Below are 23,722 nucleotides of genomic sequence, written 5' to 3' on the forward strand. Positions count from 1 at the left end.
ATCATTGGTTCACTCGAAAAATCACAATTTTTTTACGATTGGCGTTTTTATTACAAGATGTTAGTGTAAACACCGCTATACTTGAAACCATCAAATGAGCCCGTCAAAATGAACAACTTTTTCTAGACGAATTGATGAAGACGGATTTTTTTGAGTTCCCAGCATTGTTCTCATAGAAAAAGTTGTTCATTTTGACGGGCTCATTTGATGGTTTCAAGGATAACGGTGTTTACACTAACACACTGTATAACTTTTTTTCTTATTAATACTTTCATCTTCATTAGTGTCAGTAATTTCCTCGATGCTACTGTCTGTTGAGTTATTTTTTGTGTCATGACAAGTACGAGAACTTTTAAATGTCCTTTTTAATGTAAAGTTTTGCAATATTGACTGGCTACATTCAGAAAAGCCATTATATTCCTGCTGATTATCTGAAACAAATGTGTTTCATTTGTTTCAATGAGCTTTTCAATTTTAATATAAAATTTAAATTGTTATATTTATATTTATTACGTTATTGTTATAATTATTATTCAACGAAAACAGATGAAGTTGCTAGTCAGGGCGAGCGAAGCGAGCCTTAGTATATCCCAAAACCTTTACATATTTTTATGGTACACGTTACGGAAAAACTATCATGCCTATTGATTTGTGCATATAAATGAAAATTACTATGTTATATAGTAATTTTCATTTATATGTACTAGCTGTCCCGGTGAACTTCGTGTTACTTAAAAACCTTCCCTTCAAGGATTATTTTAAGACTAAAATTAGAAGAATCGGTCCAGCCGTTATGGAGTTATAGCGTTACCGAGTTGTAGCGTTAGGAAATCCATTTTTATATAATTATATAGATATTACTAGATGTCCCGCGCAGCTTCGCCCGCGTAAGTTAGGAATTTTAAAGAAACCGTACATTTTCCCATAAAAAATAGATATTATGCTCCCTTCACGTGGTCTACTCTATATCTGTGCCAAATATTGCCATAAAAATTGCTCCAGTAGTTCGTCAGATAAACCCTTTCTAATATTTTCCCCGTTTTTCCCACATTTTCCTGAGTTTCTTCGGTCGTATTAGTCTTAGCGTGATAATATATAGCCTTACTCGATAAATGAGCTATCTAACACTGAAATAAGTTTTTAAATCGGACCTGTAGTTCCTGATATTAGCGCGTTCAAGCAAACATACTCCAGGTTTATAATATAAAGTAAAGATTTTTTTAAATTATCGCTTGACAAACTCGAGTCTCGATCTAAAAGATATAAAAAGTACCAATAACAGGGTCATAATAGGCTCATAATCATGGGACGATGCATGGTATAATATGGTAGTGATGATGATGAATGTAATTTGCATAGTAGCATATGCTTTCCGTTATTAAAACAACGCCGAAACTCCCAAACTTGTATCTATAAAGAATCAGGAGTTCACTCAGCACCTTCCGAACCACGGTATACCAGGTATACCTCGGTGCGAACTATTTTAGTAGCATATGCTTAGAATACTTCTCACGAAACTGAAGTCACCACATGTTTCCCTATAAATTTTGAGGAGGTCCCTCGATTACTTATGGATCCTTCATCAGATCCCCACTTTCGTGAATATAATCTATACTAATATTATAAATGCGAAAGTATCTCTGTCTGTCTGTCTGTCTGTCTGTCTGTCTCGCTTTCACGCCAAAACTACTGAACCGATAGTAATGAAATTTTGTACACAGATAGTCTAAAGCCTGAGAAAGGACATAGGCTACTTTTTAACTGGAAAAAGGGGTTGTAAGGGGGTGAAAATGCGTAAATTTGGTCAAATTAACTTAGTTCCAAAAACCCAAAACAGATGGCGCCAAGAGTCCCCTAGATCGCGCTATTGCTTGCTCATGCGTATTTCTATAAGAGGTGGTACCATATTGAGCTAGGTTTTTCTATTCTTTCGATTGTTATACACGTTATTAACTAATAACTCACCTACCAACTTAGACATCAAAGTCAAAAACAACAGCGCCAAAACTACTGAACCGATTGTAATGAAATTTTGTACACAGATAGTCTAAAGCCTGAGAAAGGACATAGTGTAGACTATGTCCTTCTTACTGGAAAAAGGGGTTGTAAGGGGGTGTTTATGCGTAAATTTGTTCAAATTAAGTTAGTTCCAAAAACTGGATCAGATGGCGCCAAAAGTCGCCTAGATCGCGCTATCGCTTGCTCATATGTATTTCTATTAGAGGTGGTACCATGTTGAACTAATATTTCGATTGTTATACATGTTATTAATTAACTCACGTACCAACATAGATATGAGAAACAACAGTCTACGGTCTACCAATAATAAATACTAAATAGTTTATGGGTATTGACTATTGGGCAAAGCTAAAGTTGTGTAATGCATTATGCAGCTAAGTTGTGTAACGCTAAATAAGCTTTAGGTATAAAAAAGTTTAATTTAAAAAAAAAAAACATTATGTGCACACTACACGGCTGTTTTGGGTATTTTGATTTAAGGGGTACCAGGGTTTTAAAAAGCTTTTGACACCAATTTTATTGACACCGCGCGCTATAAACTGAAGTCCACGCGGACGAAGTCGCGGGCAACAGCTAGTACCAAATAGGGATGATACCCTACATACCAAAAAGAAAAATTTTGAAAATCGGTTAACAAACGGCGGAGTAATCGTTGAACATAAAAAAACGAACATAACACCTCCCCCATTTTGAAAGTCGGTTAAAATTGTAGCTTATGTGTTATTCTGATGTATAAGCTATATTATTGTAAAGTTTCATTAAAATCCGTTCAGTAGTTTTTGCGTGAAAGAGTAACAAACATCCATACATCCATACATCCATACAACCAAACAAACTTTCGCCTTTATAATATTAGTAGGATAGTAGGATAGATATGTGTTATCATCAGTCAGTCAAGGTGTGACGACGCGAGCCCTCATAATGCTCGGCTTTTTGAAATTAAAAAGAACGAAGAAAAGACTCCCTAGTCTTTTCTTCGTTCTTTTGAATTTCAAAAATTAACATTAAAAAATAATTTATTACTTATACTGTAATTATAATTCCCTAATTATAATTACAGTATCATATATTAGTTTTAACGTGTTTTTCAACAATCCTTAGATATATGCCGCGACTGGCGCGTCATCGGCCTCACTGAATCTCTTATTGAAATTATTGATACCGACATCTGGGCAAAATTTGTACCAAAGGTTGACGACTACTTATACATTTTGTTAACAGTATGAATTACTACTTTTATACGCCATATTAGCTTTGAATTACAACTAAAACAACAAAATTTATCTTTTCTCTCTCTGATTTACGCCTATTAACAATAAAATGTGCATAAAACACAACCAGTGGCCAATGCCGCACGTGGGGCGTCATCGTTTAGCAGGGCCGATGACGCTTATGGCGCGTCAACGAACAAACTGCTTGGCCTGTGGTAAGAATTCGTGAAAATGAAGGTGGCAACGAATCGGTTAATCGAGTACATGGCAAAAGGCGCTGTTCTTATTTAAATATAACAGCCAAACAACATTTATTTAATAGAGGGTACTAAAACACTACCTATAGTGTAAATTGTAAAATTTATATTATGCGTTCTAAACGTATTTATAACTCTTCAATATACATTATCATATTAATATTATTCAATTTAATTATAGAGTCGTGTGTTTATCTTACGTATACTAGTCAGTAAACAACTATTTTTCAGAGATATAAATAAATATAAAGATATATGTAACATTAGTATTTACTGCTTACAATATGCAGTAAACGTATAGATATAAAACACGTCATATCTATAAAAAAATGCAATACTTCTTACGTTTTGTACGCACTAAATAGCGGGATATACGCAATTCTGTCTGTAAGAGTACGTAAACATAATTATGTTTACGTACGCTTACAGTAATATTATGCTAATTATGTGTTTTGTACAAAATATGATTCCGCTAAAACACTACACTGCGCTCCGATTGGTCGATACTGTTGTGACCGCGCAGCACTGACTTCCACTATACAAGTAGGTACGCTGGACCTATATACCCTTTGAAATGACAGCTATTTTTTGTGCCTATTTGAAGCGGAATCAGCGCCCCCAATGCGGGGGAAGAGAACTAAATCTGACGTAAAATTACTTTTGAAAGTAGCCATATTGGCGCTGATAGCAGTAGTGGGAGTACTTGGAACTAATACTAGTTTCTACAACCAATAGCAACTAAGCGGCCATTTGCAAGTTACGTCAGATTTAGTTCTCTTCCCCCGCATTAGGGGCGCTGATTTCACTTCAAATAGGCACAAAAAACAGCTGGGCATCATAAGTCCAGCGTACTTGTATAATGGAGGTCAGTGTCGCGCAGCCACTGGCGCGGTACTGCGTTAGCACGAGCGTAATTTATTATTTACCGGAAATTATATGAGTGGCAAAATTCTAATGTGTTTTGGACAAATTTGGCTCACATTCCTCTTTTGTTACACGCTCGACGCATATGCATAACGCAGCTTTGTATTTCTATATTTATGATTTGTGTAATGTTATTGTGAATACATAGCATGGTAAATGGTAATATTATTAAAAATTCCACCCTTATTAATAAAATATTTACACGGCATAATATAATGTTCTGTTCTCAGTTGCTGTCCTTGTCTTTCAAATGATATTCTTAAAAAAATGTATTTTTATTGCATAGTTTCAACAATGAAAGATATAAGTACCAAATTTAGTTTAAAATCTCTGTGTAAATGTTTTTTTAATAAGAGGTTGATAATGTTGATTAGATGTGAACAGAGTATAATATGATCTATGTTACATAATTAATATATTAATTGATTAAAATCATAATATTAATACATAACTATATAACATTGTGCGAGTTACCTTTATTTGTCAGTAATGTGTTATGTGAATGTAGAACATTACAGATGCATTAGGTTGTAAATCAGATGTATTATATTTTTATTACAATAAATCAAGACTGAATGTTAAAATATAGTTTTTATTTATATTATACTAGACTAGACGTTCCGCGCGGCTTCGCCCGCGTAAATTAGATATTTCAGACAAATTAGTCTACAAAAAGTAGCCTATGATCCCTCACGTGGTCTACTTCTTATTTGTGCCAAATAACAAAAAAATTGCTCCAGTAGTTCGTGAGATAAGCCCTTTCAAATTATTTCTCCCATTTTTTCCACATTTTCCTCTATTTCTTCGCTCCTATTAGTTTTAGCGTGATAAAATATAGCCTATAGCCTTCCTCGATGAATGGGCTATTTATCATTGAAAAAATTTTTCAATTCGGACCAGTAGTTCCTGAGATTAGCGCGTTCAAACAAACAAACTCTTCCGCTTTATAATATTAGTATAGACAACGCCTGCAACTCCGTTGCACCAAAAGGCGTTTATCGCGGCGGAACCATACACTTTTCCGGGATAAAAAGTATCCTATGTCATTTCCCGGGACAGAGTACCTCCTTACCAAATTTCAGCAAAATCGGTTTGGCGGTTTGGGCATGAAGAGTTTTTTTGTTTGGGCGTTTAGGAGTGAAGACAGAGAGACACACATTCGCATTTATAATATAAGTACGGAAGTACGTATTAAACCTATAATATTATTCATTTTAATTTAAAAAAAGTAACAGTAGGCCTTTCGGCTATCATATTGAAGAATTTAAATTTATTGAGAAGACAAAATGCAAGTTGATAGTTTATTTCATTTAAACATTTAGACAAGGTTCACACTTTATAAAATATGAAATACATAATAATATAAAATTATTCCAAATCATATAAATTAATGACTAGATAAAATTAAGTTTTTTCTTTGGCATATTAGACTAGACAATAATATAATATGTTAGAGAAATGTTCAAATATCATTTTACCCGTTTGTGAATAAGACTTTGCATTCAATTTTATCACCAAATTGATAGATCAAATTTAGATTAGCAGGTACCTCAGATGAAAAGAAACAGCATCAATGTTCAGCTTTCAATTCTGCCAATGCTTCTTGAACCAACTCTTCTAATTCAAAGGGCAAAATTGTTTTTGAAGACAAATATGGTCTGTCGCTACCGTTTTCTGTATATTTACTGTCATAACAATACTCTGTGTCTTTGCTGACTTCATTTTCGTCATCTGAATTAACGGTATTTTCCTTAATAGGATGTTCCTTGTAGTTTCTGTCTTGCTCATCAGATTTTGTGGAACTGGAGTCATTAAGAACATCCTCAATCAGCATTTGTGAGGGGAATATAGGTATACACTTCTGCCCATTGCTCCAACTTTCAAGAGTTTTTTCTAATTCTGTGATTCTGCTTGCCAATATCCTTAAAAAAAATATAAAATCAAGTATGAAACTACACATAATATTTTTTCATTACGAAATAGCTGTTGGATATAAGATATAAGGAAATAAATTAATATGTAAGTACTTCATTTGAAATTAATTATTTATATTAAAATTTGATTTCAATACATAAAACTTACTGATTTGTTTTTCGCTGATGTTGAAGAGCTATAGATTTGTCATTTAATGCTTCAAACAAACCAAGACACAGAGATTTCAATTCAGCGGCAGAACTCCTTTTCAAACCTGTTTTGGAATTAATATCCAAGTATTCTCGAACTGTAATCATTAAAAGTAAATTTAGAACTGTATATTTAGGAAAAATCTTTATAAATCTATACTTAATTTAAAAAAATGTACCTTGTTTTTGAGTCATTACATCTCCTACTCCTTTTTTTAAATTTGTTGGCTGGTTTTTACCACGATTTTCCAGTAAGGTCTGAAAAAACTATACCACATTAATTGCATCAAATAATGTAAAGGTGTAAAAAGATAAAAATACTAGCACACTCTTACCTTATATTTAGTTAAATTCCTTTTAAAAATCTCTTTCTCTACCTGCAGTTGTGTTAGCCTCTCATTGAGGTATTTATTTTCAGCAACTAATGCATCAATGTCAACAACTGGTTTTGGTGAATCAACACTTCCATTAGAATCAGAAGTATTCTCTTGTTTTTTCATTCTGTTTGTAAGTATATAATTAATTTGTTGATTCAATCTTTGCACTTTGTTTTTATAATAATCACGGTCAGACACAAGTTCTTCTTTTTCATCTAAAGTTGCTCTATAATCTGACTGGATCTGCCGATACTGAAAACATTTTATTTTATTATAAAATTTAGTAAACTGTCTGAACTTTTATACAATGTGTCCCGACACCGGTGTCCGATCTTTTAATGTCATAATCTATGGCATATTTTATCGACAAATTGGCCCTCAAATTTTATCTCTCTCTCACGGTTGTAAAATGGCAGCCATTTTAGTTTTTCTCGTGCTTTCACACTAATCTGACCAGTACTTCTCATGTAAATATCCTATGAAGATAAAACAGGTCTCATTTGATAGCTATACTTGTGGACTACAATATCGTGGAATTAAACATAGAAAAACCAAAGTTTAAGAAAAAAATTGTGTATTTTTTTAAATAATGGCTTTTTGTGAAAAATCTAGCACATTAAACTGGTTCTTTTTTATTTTAAAAAGATAGAGGAGGTTTATATCTTAAATAAATTCTTTACCTTATATATCTGACTTAGAGCATTGAAGCTCTAAGTCAGATAGCTTTGAAGTTATAACGATTTTCCTATGAAGTATAGGTCAGATTAGTATGAAGCCAGAGAAAAAATTTTTTTTTCATAAGTTAGAAAAAAAATATATTTGAAAGCCAATTTGTCACTAAAATATGCCATAAATCATGAGTTCGATTTTTTTTTCTCCAACTTTTGAAAAATAAACTATTTTCAAGAATTATATTGGGAAGAATCACCAGAATTTTAGATGAAAATCAGCCTAGAGAACAGGCAGGCTTCAGAAGTACGTTTTCAACGATAGATACATGTGGTCAACCAGGTAGCAGAAAGATGCAAGGAATACAACATGACCTACTACTTCTGCTTTGTGGATTATTGCAAAGCGTTCGACTCTATAGATCATACAAAAATTTGGGAGGCATTGAAAAACCAAGGTGTGGAGCATAAACATATTCGACTTATTAAGAATATATACATAGGAACTACTGCAAAAATAAAACTAGAAAAAGAAGGAGAAGAAATAAAAATACAGAGAGGAGTAAGGCAAGGAGACCCACTATCGCCTAAATTGTTCTCGGCTGTGCTCGAAGAAGCGTTCCGAAAACTCGACTGGAATGACCTGGGCCTCAATATTAACGGCGAAAAACTGACACATCTAAGGTTTGCAGATGACATTATAATCTTTGCCACATCTCATAGTCAAATGCAACGCATGCTTGAAGAACTCAATACAGTAAGTAAAGAAGTCGGACTGTCAATGAACCTCCTAAAAACAAAAGTTATGACCAATGGAAGTACAACTAACATAATTACAATAGATAACAACGTGATCGAATATGTTACAGAATATGTATACCTAGGACAACTTATCTCAATATATGATACAACAACCAAAGAAATACAAAAAAGAATTGGCAATGCCTGGAAAAGATTCTGGTCCTTTAAAGGAAATAGTAAAATGCAAAAGTATAAACATGGGCATCAAAAGAAAACTATTTAATACATGCATTCTAGGGAGGCCTTTGCCAAGAGGCACACAGAAACAGAGACCGCGCTACCAAATAATAATTAATTTTAATATTTTGCAATGTACGTAAAATAAATGTATTGTTTTTCTGATTAAAGGCTAATAATAATAATGTATATGTAAATAATGGTAAATGACTCTCTAAATAAAATATATGTAACATATTTACAAAATAAAAAATAATTCAAGAATGCCTTACAAAATGTAACTTTTACCTTCTTTTGAATTCCTTCTAAATCTTGAACTAATTTCTCAAATTCTTTGCTATTGCATGGAGATTCAGGACAAAATATTTTCCCTGTGCTGTAGCCATCCACTAAATTATAATTTTGCAGTTGCTTTCTTAAAGCTGAAATGTCTCCATAAGCTTCTTCTAGTTTACTTCTTAGAGACTCTACCTAAAATATAAAAGAGCATGGGCAAAAATGTATGGAACCTGGGACCATCCACCAATGGCATTGAAATATGTGTCATCGGATAGGTCTCTTGAATTGGAACAACAATTGCCAAGATACATTTGTTATTACAGCTGTCTGTTCCGAGTTATGAGACTTGTAAGTTCAAATAAAAAGGTAATGTTTATCCAAGGCTAGCCAAGCTACTTGATTACCCAAGCTATTTTATTAGCTTCTTTTCTCTGAAAGTCTGCCCTCCTGTCATTTAAGCACTTGCTTTTTGTTTGTTCACTTTGTGGCGTCATATACGCCACAAAGTGAACAAACACAAACATCCTTTGTGTATGTGAAAGGGGTTATAATAGCTACAGCTATTTAAAAATTGGCGAACACGTAAGGCATCGCTCTACTAAAATATTTTGGTCGTAGCTGCTTTAAATCTCGTTTCGCGGCATATTGTAAGGGCCGCGCTACACCGGAATGGCAGCGGCGAGGCGAACACTTTCAGTGTCATATGATTTTAAACTTTATCTTTATTACATATTGTAATACATGGTATCGCTTGAGAAGTCTACGGCCACTCGTGGCCGCTGGAGGCCGCCTGCGGCCGCTGGAGGCCGCCTGCGGCCGCGATTTCTCAAGCGATACTATGCATTACAATATTAAAGATAAAGTTTAAAATCATATGACAATGAAAGTGCTCGCCTCGCCGCTGCCATTCCGGTGTGGCGTGGCCCTTACATCTCGAGCTTCACTTGCCTGTTCTGTAGCAAGCTGTGTCTCTCCACGGTCTCTTCATGGTGGTACAGACCACTCATAACTGTAAGCTTCAATAGACTCCAACCCATCCCCAAACCCACGGTCCAAGAAAAACACGTCATAACCTTGAATTTAAACATGCAATGTGTTTTCATCGTCATTCATGATATCTTGAATTATTTGCGTGTCAGTTTTCATGTCAGCAAGTGTATTTCTTAAGTTTAGAATATATTTTTCTTAAGCAATAAAAAGTCTCATTACTCCAAATGAACATTTGTTACAGCAAGGTGGCCATAGTGATTGTTGTTGCTATTGAGGGGACCTGTCCAGTGATATGTACCTTTTTGCTATTGGAGGGTGGTCCCAATCTGCCCAATGCACAGAGTAAACATTATAGCAAGCTATAGAGTGCTTCTAACAAGGTATGAACTGTAAGCACGAGTGTGAACATATTTTCCTATAAGCGTCTTGGAACATCACTAGACTTGCGTTATACGTTTGACAAGTATCTATAGAACTTCAGTGCTTCTAACAAGGTATGAACTGTAAGCACGAGTGTGAACATATTTTCCTATAAGCGTCTTGGAACATCACTAGACTTGCGTTATACGTTTGACAAGTATCTATAGAACTTCTGCTTACGATCGGCACAACGGGGAACGAGCGATGCGCGCGCTCTATAGCTTGCTAATGTATACTCTAAGGCCCAATGTCTTTACATTATTAAAATTAATTGACAATTTCAAACATTTAAAATTTGTGAAATGTAGTAAATCAAATAAAAAAAAATACCTCTATTTTAAGTGCATTATTATGGTCTTTAGTTTTAGCTAATATTTCACTGCCACTTATAGTATTTGTAGGTGTAAATCTGTTGAAGTTGTTTGGTTCTTTAAAAACAACTTTCTTGCTTTGTATTTGCTCAACGAGCAATCTATACCTATCACGCTCCATGCTGCATTTATCCAGTTCTTTGCTCATTATTGATAAAGCATCAATTTTACTCTGGAGTTTGCTTTTAAGTACAGAATTCTGAAAAGACATTTAAATTTGCAAAAGACCTTGGTGCATGAAAAGGGCATTATAACATTTGCATAGTCAAAGCTTATTTTATTCGATTAACAGAAAAGAGTATTAGTAGATATTATGCTTAGGAGATAACGTTATCATATCCTGTCTCGTTTTGCAATTAACACAACCCATCCTGTTCCTGTATATAGCGATAAAATGGAAAAAACTTACCTCAAGAACATAGTCGTCGAGTTGTTGATCTTGGAACTGAACCTTATTGGATTTTGCAAACATTTTAAGAACTAAGATCAATAAACATCCATTTCAGAAATAAAGTACTTGCTAAAATAGTATGTATATTCTTGCATGCAGAACAATAATTAAATATATTGCACGCAAACAATCGATAGCCCTATTTGTTTAGAATGTCTTAATGCAAAAAAAAAATTGTTACATTTTTGCAAAACAAGCTTTTATTTAATGTTTTGTAAATTTTATTGAATGATACGGGCACCAAGAGCAATAGCAAAATTTTCTGACGTGAGTCGTCTTCTTCTTCTTCTTCTTTTATTTACGGCAAATCATCGCTTTTTGCGACATTCTGCCAGTGTCAAGTATTGCAAAATGGTATTGACATAAAAAATATCGAAACGATGTAAAAAATCATGAAACAATAATAATTAATTTTGGTATTTTATCTGAAAAGAGAAATATTGTTAGTTTAATTAAGGTACCTATGTTAAACAAAGGTTTATAACAAAATAATAAGGAATACAAATAAGTGGGTTAAGGGTTATCAAAGGAAATAATTATTATAGTTTAATCTTAATTAGGTTTATATATTGAGACAAGAGGAATATCAATTTGTAATTATTATCAAAATGATAAAGAGTCACCATAGATTAAGTATTATAGTCACTCACAAACTTGACTGACGAGTGACGGTTTCGACGTAACTATATTTTTTTTGGCTTTTGGCACTGACACCGAGGGTGTACTTTGCCACCTACTCCGGGGCAGTTGCAGTTCAGAATGTCACATTTAGCAATTCCTCTCAATCAATTCAGCAAATGAATTGTCAAAATTGTCAAACTGACAAATGTCAAATCAGTACAAAAATACAGAAATGAATTGCAAGCAGAGTTGCATTTTGCGATTTTAGAAAAATGAATCATATTGTGATTCATATCCTGATTCTTCAAAGCGACCATTTTAGCCCCGCAGATGCCGAAAACGATATAATACAAATAAACACAGCACTCTTTCACAATTTCACATTCCCGGCAAAACTTTGACGAACACTTGAATCATATCTACGTATCAACAGGGTATGGCAAAAACTCAAGGGAATGTCTTACTAAAGAAAAATAAATGCCAGGTGTCAAAAAAATAAAAATGTCACGTCGTGTTTGCACTTTACGATTGTGATTTGCCTTTGTATTTAGCTGCAGATGTTTACTAATTTATTTTTATGTGCTTATGTTAAAACCTTTTTAATTGCGATGTTATGTTACGAGAATAAAAGAAAAAGTTTCTTAATAACTTTGCTTTAGTAGATAATGGCTGCATCAGCTGCCGAAATCGAAGAATTCATAAGCGGACCTTTGGTTTCGTGGGTGAGTGATCAGCGAACTATACAAGACAAGAACGAAGCGTGAGATAAATTTAACCAGACGTTCCGTTTCATTGAACTTAAGATATTAGTATCAAATGCGTGTATTTTTTGTTGTGCGTTGTGGATAGAACAATTGCCTGATTTTAGAATGTATTCAACATGATGAACTCCAATGTTTTTTAGCTTTTATTCATTATATTATATAGTTGCTATCAAAATTTAACTCTTTGTTACAGTTTTTCCACTTTAAATCGATTACTGATGTTAAAGTTATCATGATTATACATGTATTTTGTGAAGAATATAGAATATGAAACTAGCAAAAGATAAATAACATACACTCAAGTGTCAGTCTAATGAGTTATAAATTAATAATATTTTCTTTCAGCTAAAATCATGTCTACCAGACGGAGAAACCATCAAAGAATACTCTTCATTGTTCAATGGAGATATTCTTCATCATGTTTACCTCCAGATTGACCCAGAGCCTTCCTTTCACACTACAAAACTTTCGGGCCTCGAGGATCAAGCTTTAATTTTAGGGAGAATAAAAAATTTCGATGCAATAGTTAAAAATGTCAAAAATCTCTTTGAAGAGGAGTTAGGAATGACATTGCTCGTGGTACCCGAATGCATCTGTATGGGTAAAGCGCCAACATCCCGAGAGGGCTTGGAGAACATGAAGCTTCTGAGTCTATTGCTGCTTGGAGCTGCAGTGCAATGCCCTAATAAGGAATTCTTCATTACGAGAATTAAAGAGCTTGATGTAGACCTGCAGCATAATATTGTAGAGTGCATTAAACAGGTAAGCAATTATAGCTTAATGACATACACTTTCATATTTTATAACTATATTGTGTATTAAAGAAAAATTCTGATTATATTGAAAGTATACTTGTGAATACAAGATAATTTATGCAGCAAATATGACTATGATGATTACTTTCCATATAAAGTAACTTCAATGCCATTGTGACATGGTATTATGAAGGCTGAATACAAATATTAATATGCAACTGCATAATTAGCTCTATTTCAATATGGTTACTTGTTATGTAAATGCATCTACAGTTACCAGAAAAGTTTTCAATTTTAATAATTATATTCACACAAAAAATTCTCAGGGTAATACAAAGTATGAAAAAGATTTTAAGGAAATGTGTAAATAACATTTAGAACAATAAAACAATCAACTAATATTTTTATGTAACTTTGTATGTAGTGTTACTTTCCCACAATACACCATCTTTCTCATTGTTAAAATAAAGTTGTTTTCTCTGACACTAAATGATGTGTATGATGATGGTTAAAACAATGCAATTACAGATTTTGTTACAGATCATATTATTATATTGTTTAGGATTTTTTAAGTAAAGATCTATTTTAAATTGAGAAAGTTGGCTTGCTATAAAAGTGCTCTAGTGTTTTTATGAATTACCCATTTTCAAATTAGTTCATAAGTACCTATCTTACTATTTCCTATTTATATTCTATGAAATAATTTATAAGGTATTTGCCTCAATAAAAACTGTCCTTATCCTTTTTCCAGACCCAAAGTATATCCAAATTTCATTAAAATTTGTTCAGTTAGTTAAGATTGAGGACTTAAGGTTTCTAGAATAGAATGTAGCTAACAAATAAATGATGTTTTAAGGTAACAGACATGCAAACTGTGGTGTTGACGCCAGATGCTATAGACCTTTTCCAGTCGCCAACATTGTTCAACCACATGAGAAGGCTCGCTAAAGAGAGAGACCATTACCTTCAAAACTGGGCAACTTTGGTCTTGAATGAAGGTCTATGTGAGAATGAAACGGACACCAAGAACACTAACAACAGGTCTTCTCAAAGTGTTAACCAAAATAATGGTGAAAGTCAACATCTAGCCGTGGAGCTTGCTGATTGGAAAGCTCGTCTTAGAAAACAAAGACAAGAATTGTAAGTTTATATTTGTATTCCTAAACACTAACTGGCCTAAGGGTCATAAAGGATTTTACAAATCAAAAACACCCTTACATCTGGTTTTACAAAAATGTATGGTCTGCAGATTGTTTCCTGTTAACCCGTTTTTGGTTATCTATAATCTAGTATAGTATTACACAATACATTAAAAGTTGAAACTGTAAATTCTTTCAAAAAGCATAATATTATTCGCCACCTTGGGGAAGAAAGGTCGTAAAAACCAAAACCCGACTTTACAGAAGAAGCAAAAAACAAAAATTTTTAAAATAAATCGGATGTAAAATTTTTGTTTTCTAATATTATTTAGCCCAATTAAGTGACATATATTATTTTTTTATGGCCCTTCGAATGGTAAATCTTATTTTAATGTCCATTGCTTACTTTAGAAGTAAGCGTGGAGTTACGACCCAATTTTTTCGTAAAAATGGTTTATACGCCCCATGACTTTTTAAGATATTTCATACATATAAGTCGTAACTAAATGAACTTTTCTGTTGTTGGGCGTAAACACCACGACTATAAAATAGAGAGAGTTGTACAATCAGTAAATAGGAACGTACGTCGTTACTGCTATAACTTTACCTACTTCATTATAAACTTGGGTAACAAAAACCATCTTGCGTAGGTGAAATAAATTTAATTACATAAAATTTATCCAGTTTTATTTATAAAGTGATAGTTATTAAGTGTTTATTGATAAGTAACTATAGAATTTCCAAATTACACTGTAGAAAAATTGAAAATATAACAAAAAAACATATTTTAATCAAGTTTCTTTGTTAAAAAAATTGAACATAATGTTAAAACTAACTTAAAAAAAAACTTTAGAAGGTTACAGGCTTACAGCTTATATATGTCGCAGTCGACTGGTTAAAAAAGCCATTCAATCAAACAGCTAGCCCTTTAACTGAACAACGCCATTCAATCACACGGCTATACGTCGTTTAGCCGACTTATTGACGGCACCGTTCAACACTACAGCTAGATGACGCTTAGCAAACAGGTTAAACACAGCCATCTTCTTGGTTAAAATTTGGGTGCTTTTTAATTTCTATGGCCTCGCCTATCATTCTTGGACAGTATCTTGCTTCTTTTGCCAGTACTTGTGGCTTATCGAATCTTATGTAGTGGCGAGGTTGATCCAGTGTGTGTTTGACATCTGCAATGTATTCCATGATACGGATTTTGACGGCTCTTTTGCCCTATATAAGAGAGGCCACAATCACAGTCGAGTTTGTAGTTTCCTGCATCTTGAAGGGGTAAGATGCATTTCACTGATGGTAAACATTGGCTGATCTTTTTGGGCGGCTTAAAGTATATTTTTAGCTTTCCTTAAAATATAGCTAACTTTACCAATGACTCCCTTTATAAATGGCAACACTGCAGGTAATCTCTCCACTGTTGCCGGTTCACTCGGTTGCTGCTCTGTCTGCGTGGTATCCGAAGCTTATTGTCGCGTAGAACTTGTGTAACATGATGAAGCTCAGTATCCACATACTGTTCATCGCAGATTTCTCGTGCTAAAATAAAGATTTGCCAACAGTACATAACTGTGCTGGGTGATGATGGGAACCATTTAAATATCTATTTGTGTGTGCAGGTTTGCGATACACCGTTTGACCCAATGTGCCATCAGGAGACAGGATTCCTTAGTCTAAGAAGGCTAAAGAATTATCTTTCTCCAACTCCATTGTAAACTGTATTTTGGAGTTGAGGCTGTTCAGGTGCTCAAGGAATATGGATACTTTGTCCGATGGTAATATTGTGAAAGTATCATCTACATACCGCTTATAGAAGTGAGGACTCAAGGGCTAACTTCTCAAACTCTTCCAAAAAATATCAGCAACAACAGGGTAAGCGACCCATCGCTACACCATCTACTTGCCTGTAAAAGTCATAATTCCACAACATATAGCTAGATGTAAGGCAGTGTTCTAACAGGTCCGCATATTCAACAGGTAAGTTGTTCTCTCTGGGCCTTCTTGTAACAATTTCGATACAATGCTGTATTGGTAGGTAAGTGAAAACTTGAACAGGGATTGTATATCAAAACTGACCAGTTCTTTCATGTTTAATCTCATCAACAAAGTGGTAGGAATTTACATAGGCCTTGGTCTGTCCGCGTGGAGATGAGAGGACAGTAGCCACCAGCTGAGCAAGTTTGTAGGTTGGTAGTCAATAATTTGGCTTACACTTGGTCGAAGAGGAGCATTGGCTTTGTGTATCTTTGGCAAACCATACAACTTTGGAGGTTTAGGGCATGAAGGCAACAAGAATTTGGGATCCAGATTCAGTGAGTCGGAGTACTTTTTGATGAGACTTTGAGTTGTCTTCAAAACTTTGTTAGTGAGGTCCGTTTTGACTTTTTCGTAAGTGTTTTTGTCCAATAAAAGACGTTTTATTTTGTCACTGCAACCTGTTGTATCCATAATCACCGTGGCATTACCTTTTTCTGCGCGGAGAATAGTATTATCCGATCTGGAGCGTAAGTTTTGCAATGCACTCATTTGTTCCCGGGAAAGATTTGGTTTATTTAAATTGTCGTATGACCTTCGAATCCTCCTTGTTTATTTTATTATTTAATAAACATTCCTCGGCGCGTTGGGATTAACAATAGTGCCCCGCGACAAAATCCGTGAGTGTTTACCTATAGTATCATGACTCATGAGTCATGAGTGATACTCGCGTAAACTTAAGAAATCATAACATATTTTAATATTATGATTCATTATTCATTTTAATAATGGAGAAATTATTATGTAGTAAAACTTTAGTATTAAAGTCGAAATAAGGAAGTTAAAACCTAAATAAATTATAAACTACGTCGTATAAACCACTAATAGGTTAAAAGTAGAAAAATAATTTAAGCAAATTGGGGCGTAAAAGCCATGTAGTATCCCGGCTTACGTTCGTTATGACCATATCGATACGAACACTAAGTTTATCATTTCAATTGGATAGTTAATTATATTATTATAATAATATTTTGCTAATGATTCGTTACGAAAAAAAAAAATAGAAAAAATAAGAAAAGAAGTAGGTAAATGAAAATACCTATTGTAATATAATAAAGTACATACTGTGTGATAATATTATCTTTATAAAGAAGCTTACCTTTCAGGTGCATGATTTCCCAAATTTTACAGAGATTGGAGATTCCAGACTATGCCGGCCGACATTTTGAAAACGATCTACGATTTTTTTTAATATAAAAAAAATTTAAAGGTGATAAAAGACAGTTCCACCTTGAGAGTGCATTTTAAATTGGTGTATATACTTTAGCATTAGTACATCTTCTTTGAATTATGGGCGCATAAACCAAATTCTACTAACCATATATGGGTGTAAATCAAAAGTGTACTAAACTTTGGTTTTTACGACCAATCACCATTTTTTACTTTGTTAATACACCAGCTTGCCCCAAACTTACTATCTTTTACGACCCTTATTCACAGGAATAATATATTTTTTGGTTCTTACACCGTAAATTCCCACAAAAAGCCTGTTTAGACGCTTAAATCACATGGGTCGTAAACAGGGGCGTAGCGTACTTTGGCGGGGCCCCGTATAAAAATTTGTTTGGGGGCCCTTAGGAAGGGTAAAGATTTCTCAAACGGACAGATAGACAAGACAGACATGACGAATCTATAAGGGTTCCGTTTTTTGCCATTTGGCTACGAAACCCTAAAAAGAAAAAAATGTTTGCATAAAATTAAAAGAAATATTTAATTTCATTAATCATAATAAATTATTATCTATCTGTCACCTTGGGTGCCCCCGTAGGTCGGGGGCCCCGTATAATTGATACGGCTGATACGGCGGTAGCTACGCCCCTGGTCGTAAAAGCGTCTGTTTTGCGAATTGACAAAAGTTATATAGACTAATCGATAGGGCGGAAAATTTTAAGTAAGACTGCATTCATAATTTTTTATTAATGTATTATTTATAATTATTTTCGCCAAAATGGCTTTTACGACCTTTCTTCCCCAAGGTGGCGAATTATATTTTTTTTTAATTTTAGAGAAGAAAAGTCTGAACAACTGGCAGAATGCCGTGAAGACTTGGAACATACCAAGTCAGTGCTGACAAAGCTACGCGCGGACAGTCAGGAATGGTTTAATGAGGCTAGAAAAGCAGCCAGCTACAGGGACGAAGTAGATGCTCTGAGAGAGAAAGCCGAGAGATGTGATAGGTATGTATATTAGCTGTAGCCTTTAATAATCCATAATATTCTAGAGACTCTAGAGTTGCACATTCTGGATGAGGTACAGGTTTAGTTTTGACACTTTATTGTTTTATACAATGTGATCAATATTGAGGATAATCCTGATGACTCTATTCTTTAATGGTAAGTTTAAGACCGTCGAAATATCTGTAAAATTTGGTACTATCACTACACCACAACCATGTAATCAACATCATACTATTCGACATTAGTTTTTTTTTATTATTTTTTTCACTAAGTGGGTTAATGAAAACTTCGTTTAATTTATAGATTGGAACAGGAAATACAACGTTACCGCGATCGCTTGACCGACGCAGAATATTACAAGACTAGGGTGTCGGAATTGCGCGAAGACAACAAGGCTCTTATGGAAACGAGAGACGCGTTAGAAGAACAACTACAAAGAGTGCGAAAAAGGGCTGAACAATGTCTTACCCTTGAGGCTGCTATGATTAAATTAAAAAGAGAGGCTAATGATATTGCTTTGGTAAATAATTTTCTTGACAGCAGATATTATAACAAATTTTGTAGCAGACAGTAATCTAACATTTCTTTACTTGCAGGAAAGAGATGCAGATCAACAAAAGATTCAAGAATTGATAGAGGAAAATAATCATTTACAGTACATAACTAGATCAGTTTTAAGTGAAAGTAATAATAGCAATTTAGACACTGATAACGAAGGAGAAAGCACCTTAGAATCGGGCGAAAATAGCTTATCAGAGCAGCTCACGAGCAATGCACAAGCCAGGGCTTTAAAGTTAGAACTAGAAAACAAAAGACTGCTTTCGACAATAGATAGTCTACGAGAGCAATCCATATTGGATGGTAGTGACAAAGTCTTAGAGTTAGAAAAAGAAAAGAAGAGACTGGCACTCAAATGTGAGCAGCTCCAAGAAAATTGTAACAGGTTTAAGCAACAGAATTCCGAATTAGAGGAGGTATTCAAAAACGCTTTAGAAGAAAATAGAAAGTTACAAGATTCTTTGGACAGCCAAAAAGCTCTCTTGGACAGACAATCAATAGACAGAGATTCAGAGAAGAATAAGCTGCAGGAATTCGAAAAGCACTTGCAGTCATTGACCAAAGATAAACAAAGGATACAAATGTTATGTGACTCCATTCAGCGACGAGCAGATGATCTTGAAAAATCATTAGATTCCAAAACAAAAGAACTAAATACTGTCAAACCAGAAGCTGAAAAAGTCACTCGCCTTATCATAGAAACGGAAGAACTTAAAACTAAACTAACATATAGTGAAAAAGAGACACATAATTTGCAACGAGAGGTTTATAAGCTAAAAGAAGCAGTCGAGGAAAAGGATGTTCAATTAGATACCATTACTACTGATATTGAATTGAAAAATAAAGAAATCGAAAGACTAACTCGACAAATAGAAATTAATCAAACCCTAAGCTCCCGCCTACAAGATTTAGAACAAAAAACACAGGAGTTAAAGTCCCATCGTAAAGTTGATACTGAAACTATACAAACACTTCAAAAAGATTTGATTTCAGAAAAGGTTAATTTCGATAAATTACGCAACTGTATTGAAAAGCTAGGCGTAAATACATCAGATTTGTTGAATAAGGAACCAAGTGTAGATGAGTTGTTGGAGAAAATATTAACGAGTTCGGAACATGAAACACTAATTTTAGACATAGCTTCCAAAGCTAATATATTTAAATCTGTACCTTGTAATTGTGAGCACAAAGACAAACCAGATGTCGATTCAAATGAAATAAATCCTCAAGTGGAACAGCTTACGGCAGACTTGGCTGCTCTTCAAGCTTCCTTAGAAAACTCGCAAGCAGAGAACGCTAAGTTGCAAGTGAATGTTGCTACCCTCAATTCTCAAAATGGATCATTAATATCACAACAGATGACCTTGCAACTAGCTAACAGCCAATTGGCTGCTGAAAAGGAAGAAATAATAAAGCAACTCGAAGTTTTAAAAGATAAACAGGACAATCTACTGCGCGATCAAGTCGCCTTGCAAACTCTACATGAGCAACTAAACTCGGAATATGAAATGTTGCTTAGTGAAAAAGAACCAGTGAAACTAGCTATAAGGGATTTGAAAATCGAAAATAGAGAATTAAAAGAGGAGCTCGTGATTTATAAGAAAAAAGCAGCAGATTTTGAATTGGAACGGGAAAATTTGAAAATAGAATCTAGAAATCTTACAAATCTTAGAGCAGAACACTCTAAACTAAAGGAAGATTTTAGAAATCTTTTCACTGCCAGTGATCGACTTAAGAATGAGTACAGGAATATTCAGGAGGAGTATAGAAATCTTCGCTCAGAAGTGTCCCAGTTGAAATTAAAAAATACTGAAATATCGGGAGACGTTAATACGAAATCCGAAGTGATAACGAGTATGGAGTTAGAAATAAGTAAAACTAATCAACACTGTGAAATGTTGATACAAATGAACAAGAGTTTGGACGCCGACCGTAGGTCTTTGATGGACCACGTATCCCAACTCCTAACACAGTATCATGAGTTACTAGCGCACTCCTTGAAAGACAAGCAACATTATCACGAGGAGGAAAAGATGTTCGCCGATAGAGTTAACGCTTTGTGCCGCCAGAAAGAAAAATTAGAGGAAAAGATTATGGAGCATTATAAAAAACTCGACAACTGTACCCCGAAACGTAGGGGCTTCGGCGCATCGTTCGTTAAACGGGTGAGAAAAGCGGGAACGGATTTAATAAACAAGGTTCCATCTAGAACTCATAAGAGGATCGAAGACGCGAGTCGTTCGAAGTCTCAATTGACTCTAGCGGGCTCAGAATCGGGGGAATCGGACCCTGGCTCCCATGACATTGAAAAACTGTCCAAAATGTCTGATCTAGAACAGGGCTCTTCTAATCCCAGTGCGGAATCACCGCACAACAGTTTAGACTCCAGTTTCAAAAAGTTCGATGAATCCATCATGAAGAAATGTGATAATATTGAAATGACGACATCACTGGTCGAACCGAGGGTTACAACAGAAGGAAATTTCGTTAGAAGATTATCTGCTGCCTCCATTCATAGTGGAGGTGGGGATGATGCCTTGATCAGAGCTTCGCTGAGAAGACGTCCGCACAAAGCTGTACCACCATCACATAGAAACAGTTTTCAAGGGTTAGACGAAGCCAATAGACCAGCAGGTATGCAAATGCCAAATACCTATTGATACGAAACATTCATTCGTAGAAAGTACTAACCATTCTCTTTTCAAAATCCTTGTTTATTTTGAGGTTATTTTGTTAGTTCAGTTGTTAATTTTGATAGCTAACTTCATCACATTTGGCTGTTGATATTTCCTAGCTTATTTTCTAATAATGCATTGTTATCCTATCACTCCTCACCAACTCAACCTTTATTAATTTTATCGCCTTATAAGCCCTCCCATTGAGAACAGTTTTACGTTTCAGCATCATCAACACCCTCCCCAGTGTTCGGTACCGCGGGTACCCGTCGAACTGTTTACTTGGCCGATGATAACGCGGACGTGAACCTCAATAGCAAGCCGCAAAGTACACCTATCAAGGAGAACCCCACTTATTTGGTGTACAACAGAATATCTACCGTCATCGGGGACGGAGCGTGTCAGAGCAACGACAGAACAAACGAAAGACCGATGTCTGAAACGAGAGCCGTCGAAGACAGCGGCACGAGTCGCGATGACTCTAGACGAGCGAGCAGATCAGAGAAGCCAGATAACTCCAAGGAAACGGCCATCTGGTATGAATATGGTTGCGTATAATCTTATATGGTTACTAATGCTGTGGTTGTAACATAACAATTAGGGTTGATTCAGACCACAACGCGACGCGTAGATGCATTTCTAAATTTATATGGATATGACAGATTCGCAAGACGTCTCACGCAACTGAAATCTGTCAAATCCATACTTTATGCCGCGCCGCGCCTCGCCTCGCCTCGTCGCCTTGCGGTCTGAATTGATCCCTAGGTGTAACGTTAACGCTACTCATAAAATATTTAGTTACTTCTTTATAGGTTAGTATGCTGACTGATGAGATGCCTTGAATTTCGAATGATATTCGAATTTGGAACAGTGTGATTGTATTTGATAGTTTTTAAATACTTACTTATCTTTTGATATGATTTTGTTTTGACAGTATTAATTTCGCATTTACGTAAAGCATTTCTTATGAACTCTCTATTATTTAAATACTTTATTTTTGTTTTGAATGCATAATATTATCAACCTGTGTTTTAGTACAATATTTTGTTATTATACGATATACCATATTATAATATTAATAAAAATTGACACTACATTTAGGTAGTATCAACTATCTAAGGGGGATATTAGATTATCATATATATTGGATCCGAGATCATTGAGTCAATGATATTGGATAATGTAATATAGACATATGATTCATTTCTTCCTTGATCATAGATTTTTGACATTTGCTGAGAGATTGGATCCAATACGGTCATAGAAATAGGTGTTGCCAGTTATTTAATATAAAAAAGAGTTTTTAATTTCTTGTTCGTTAATATGTTTCAAATAATGTAATGTCATTATTTTTCTAATTATATACTTGGATAATCTTGCTGAAATAACAAAAAACAAGCCATATTAAAAATGACGATGTCTTTTGACAAATCGAATTCTCTGAGATCTAGTAACCCTGATGTCAATACCTGTCAGCGTTAGCGCTCTCCATTGGCTATTGAAACCACATATGACGTAAAATAGGATCAATGAAATATGATAATGTAATATGCAGATATGATCAAATGATCATATATATTGGATCATATGATCATAGAAATGATCATATATAAATGATAATGTAATACCCCCCTAAGGGGGTTCAAAATTTTACTATAAACAATTTAAGCTACATTTTAACTGCCAGTTTATGTAATATTTTAAACACGACGCTTAATCTAGATAGTCTTTCCAATTATGTATAAAACTAGAATTATCATTTTCTCATGCTTATTGAACAAATTATTTTATTTGAATTGCACATCTAGCCTCAATTATTATGACTTGTGGTTTTGCCAGCCTTTTTATGGATATTATTAATGTTAGGATATTATAATGTTGGGGTCTCCTAAAAGGATGTTATAATGCGAGTAGATTATAAATTT

At 34.5% G+C, this 23,722-nt stretch overlaps 2 protein-coding genes across 3 annotated transcripts; one reads left to right on the forward strand and one right to left on the reverse strand.

The window, feature by feature from the left end:
* Positions 1-5,831: 5,831 nt before the first annotated feature.
* Positions 5,832-11,193, reverse strand: LOC121733538 (coiled-coil domain-containing protein 149). 2 transcript variants are annotated; one of them, XM_042123809.1, is made up of 7 exons: positions 11,027-11,193; positions 10,577-10,816; positions 8,846-9,028; positions 6,870-7,163; positions 6,714-6,801; positions 6,494-6,632; positions 5,832-6,333 (listed from the first exon to the last, which is right to left on the reverse strand). In XM_042123809.1, the coding sequence occupies exons 1-7, from the start codon at positions 11,087-11,089 to the stop codon at positions 5,982-5,984; spliced, it is 1,359 nt and encodes a 452-aa protein (XP_041979743.1). In that variant the 5' UTR covers positions 11,090-11,193; the 3' UTR covers positions 5,832-5,981. The 2 variants fall into 2 exon arrangements, with proteins under 2 accessions (XP_041979743.1, XP_041979745.1); XM_042123811.1 differs by having other exon boundaries at positions 5,833-6,333; positions 6,714-6,792.
* Positions 11,194-12,223: 1,030 nt separating this feature from the next.
* On the forward strand, positions 12,224-22,813 carry LOC121733535 (girdin). Its single transcript, XM_042123805.1, has 8 exons — positions 12,224-12,411; positions 12,799-13,215; positions 14,065-14,348; positions 18,394-18,564; positions 18,868-19,084; positions 19,161-21,756; positions 22,024-22,399; positions 22,564-22,813. Exons 1-7 carry the CDS (start codon positions 12,355-12,357, stop codon positions 22,353-22,355), a joined length of 4,074 nt encoding a protein of 1,357 aa, XP_041979739.1. The 5' UTR covers positions 12,224-12,354; the 3' UTR covers positions 22,356-22,399; positions 22,564-22,813.
* The last annotated feature ends 909 nt before the right edge of the window (positions 22,814-23,722 follow it).

Source organism: Aricia agestis, chromosome 14 (genome assembly GCF_905147365.1).
Source record: "Aricia agestis chromosome 14, ilAriAges1.1, whole genome shotgun sequence".
In the NCBI taxonomy this organism is placed as follows: domain Eukaryota; kingdom Metazoa; phylum Arthropoda; class Insecta; order Lepidoptera; family Lycaenidae; genus Aricia; species Aricia agestis.

What these genes read in the sequence shown, in the direction of transcription:
- LOC121733535 (XM_042123805.1), top strand. Translation starts at nt 12,355, where the DNA reads ATGGCTGCATCAGCTGCCGAAATCGAAGAATTCATAAGCGGACCTTTG. An exon ending in TTGTAGAGTGCATTAAACAG is followed by an intron (nt 13,216 to 14,064) that starts GTAAGCAATTAT and finishes TGATGTTTTAAG; the next exon opens with GTAACAGACATGCAAACTGT. An exon ending in AGAAAACAAAGACAAGAATT is followed by an intron (nt 14,349 to 18,393) that starts GTAAGTTTATAT and finishes TTTTAATTTTAG; the next exon opens with AGAAGAAAAGTCTGAACAAC.
- LOC121733538 (XM_042123809.1), bottom strand. Translation starts at nt 11,089, where the DNA reads ATGTTTGCAAAATCCAATAAGGTTCAGTTCCAAGATCAACAACTCGAC. An exon ending in TCGACGACTATGTTCTTGAG is followed by an intron (nt 10,817 to 11,026) that starts GTAAGTTTTTTC and finishes ATGTCTTTTCAG; the next exon opens with AATTCTGTACTTAAAAGCAA. An exon ending in TAGAAGGAATTCAAAAGAAG is followed by an intron (nt 7,164 to 8,845) that starts GTAAAAGTTACA and finishes AAATGTTTTCAG; the next exon opens with TATCGGCAGATCCAGTCAGA.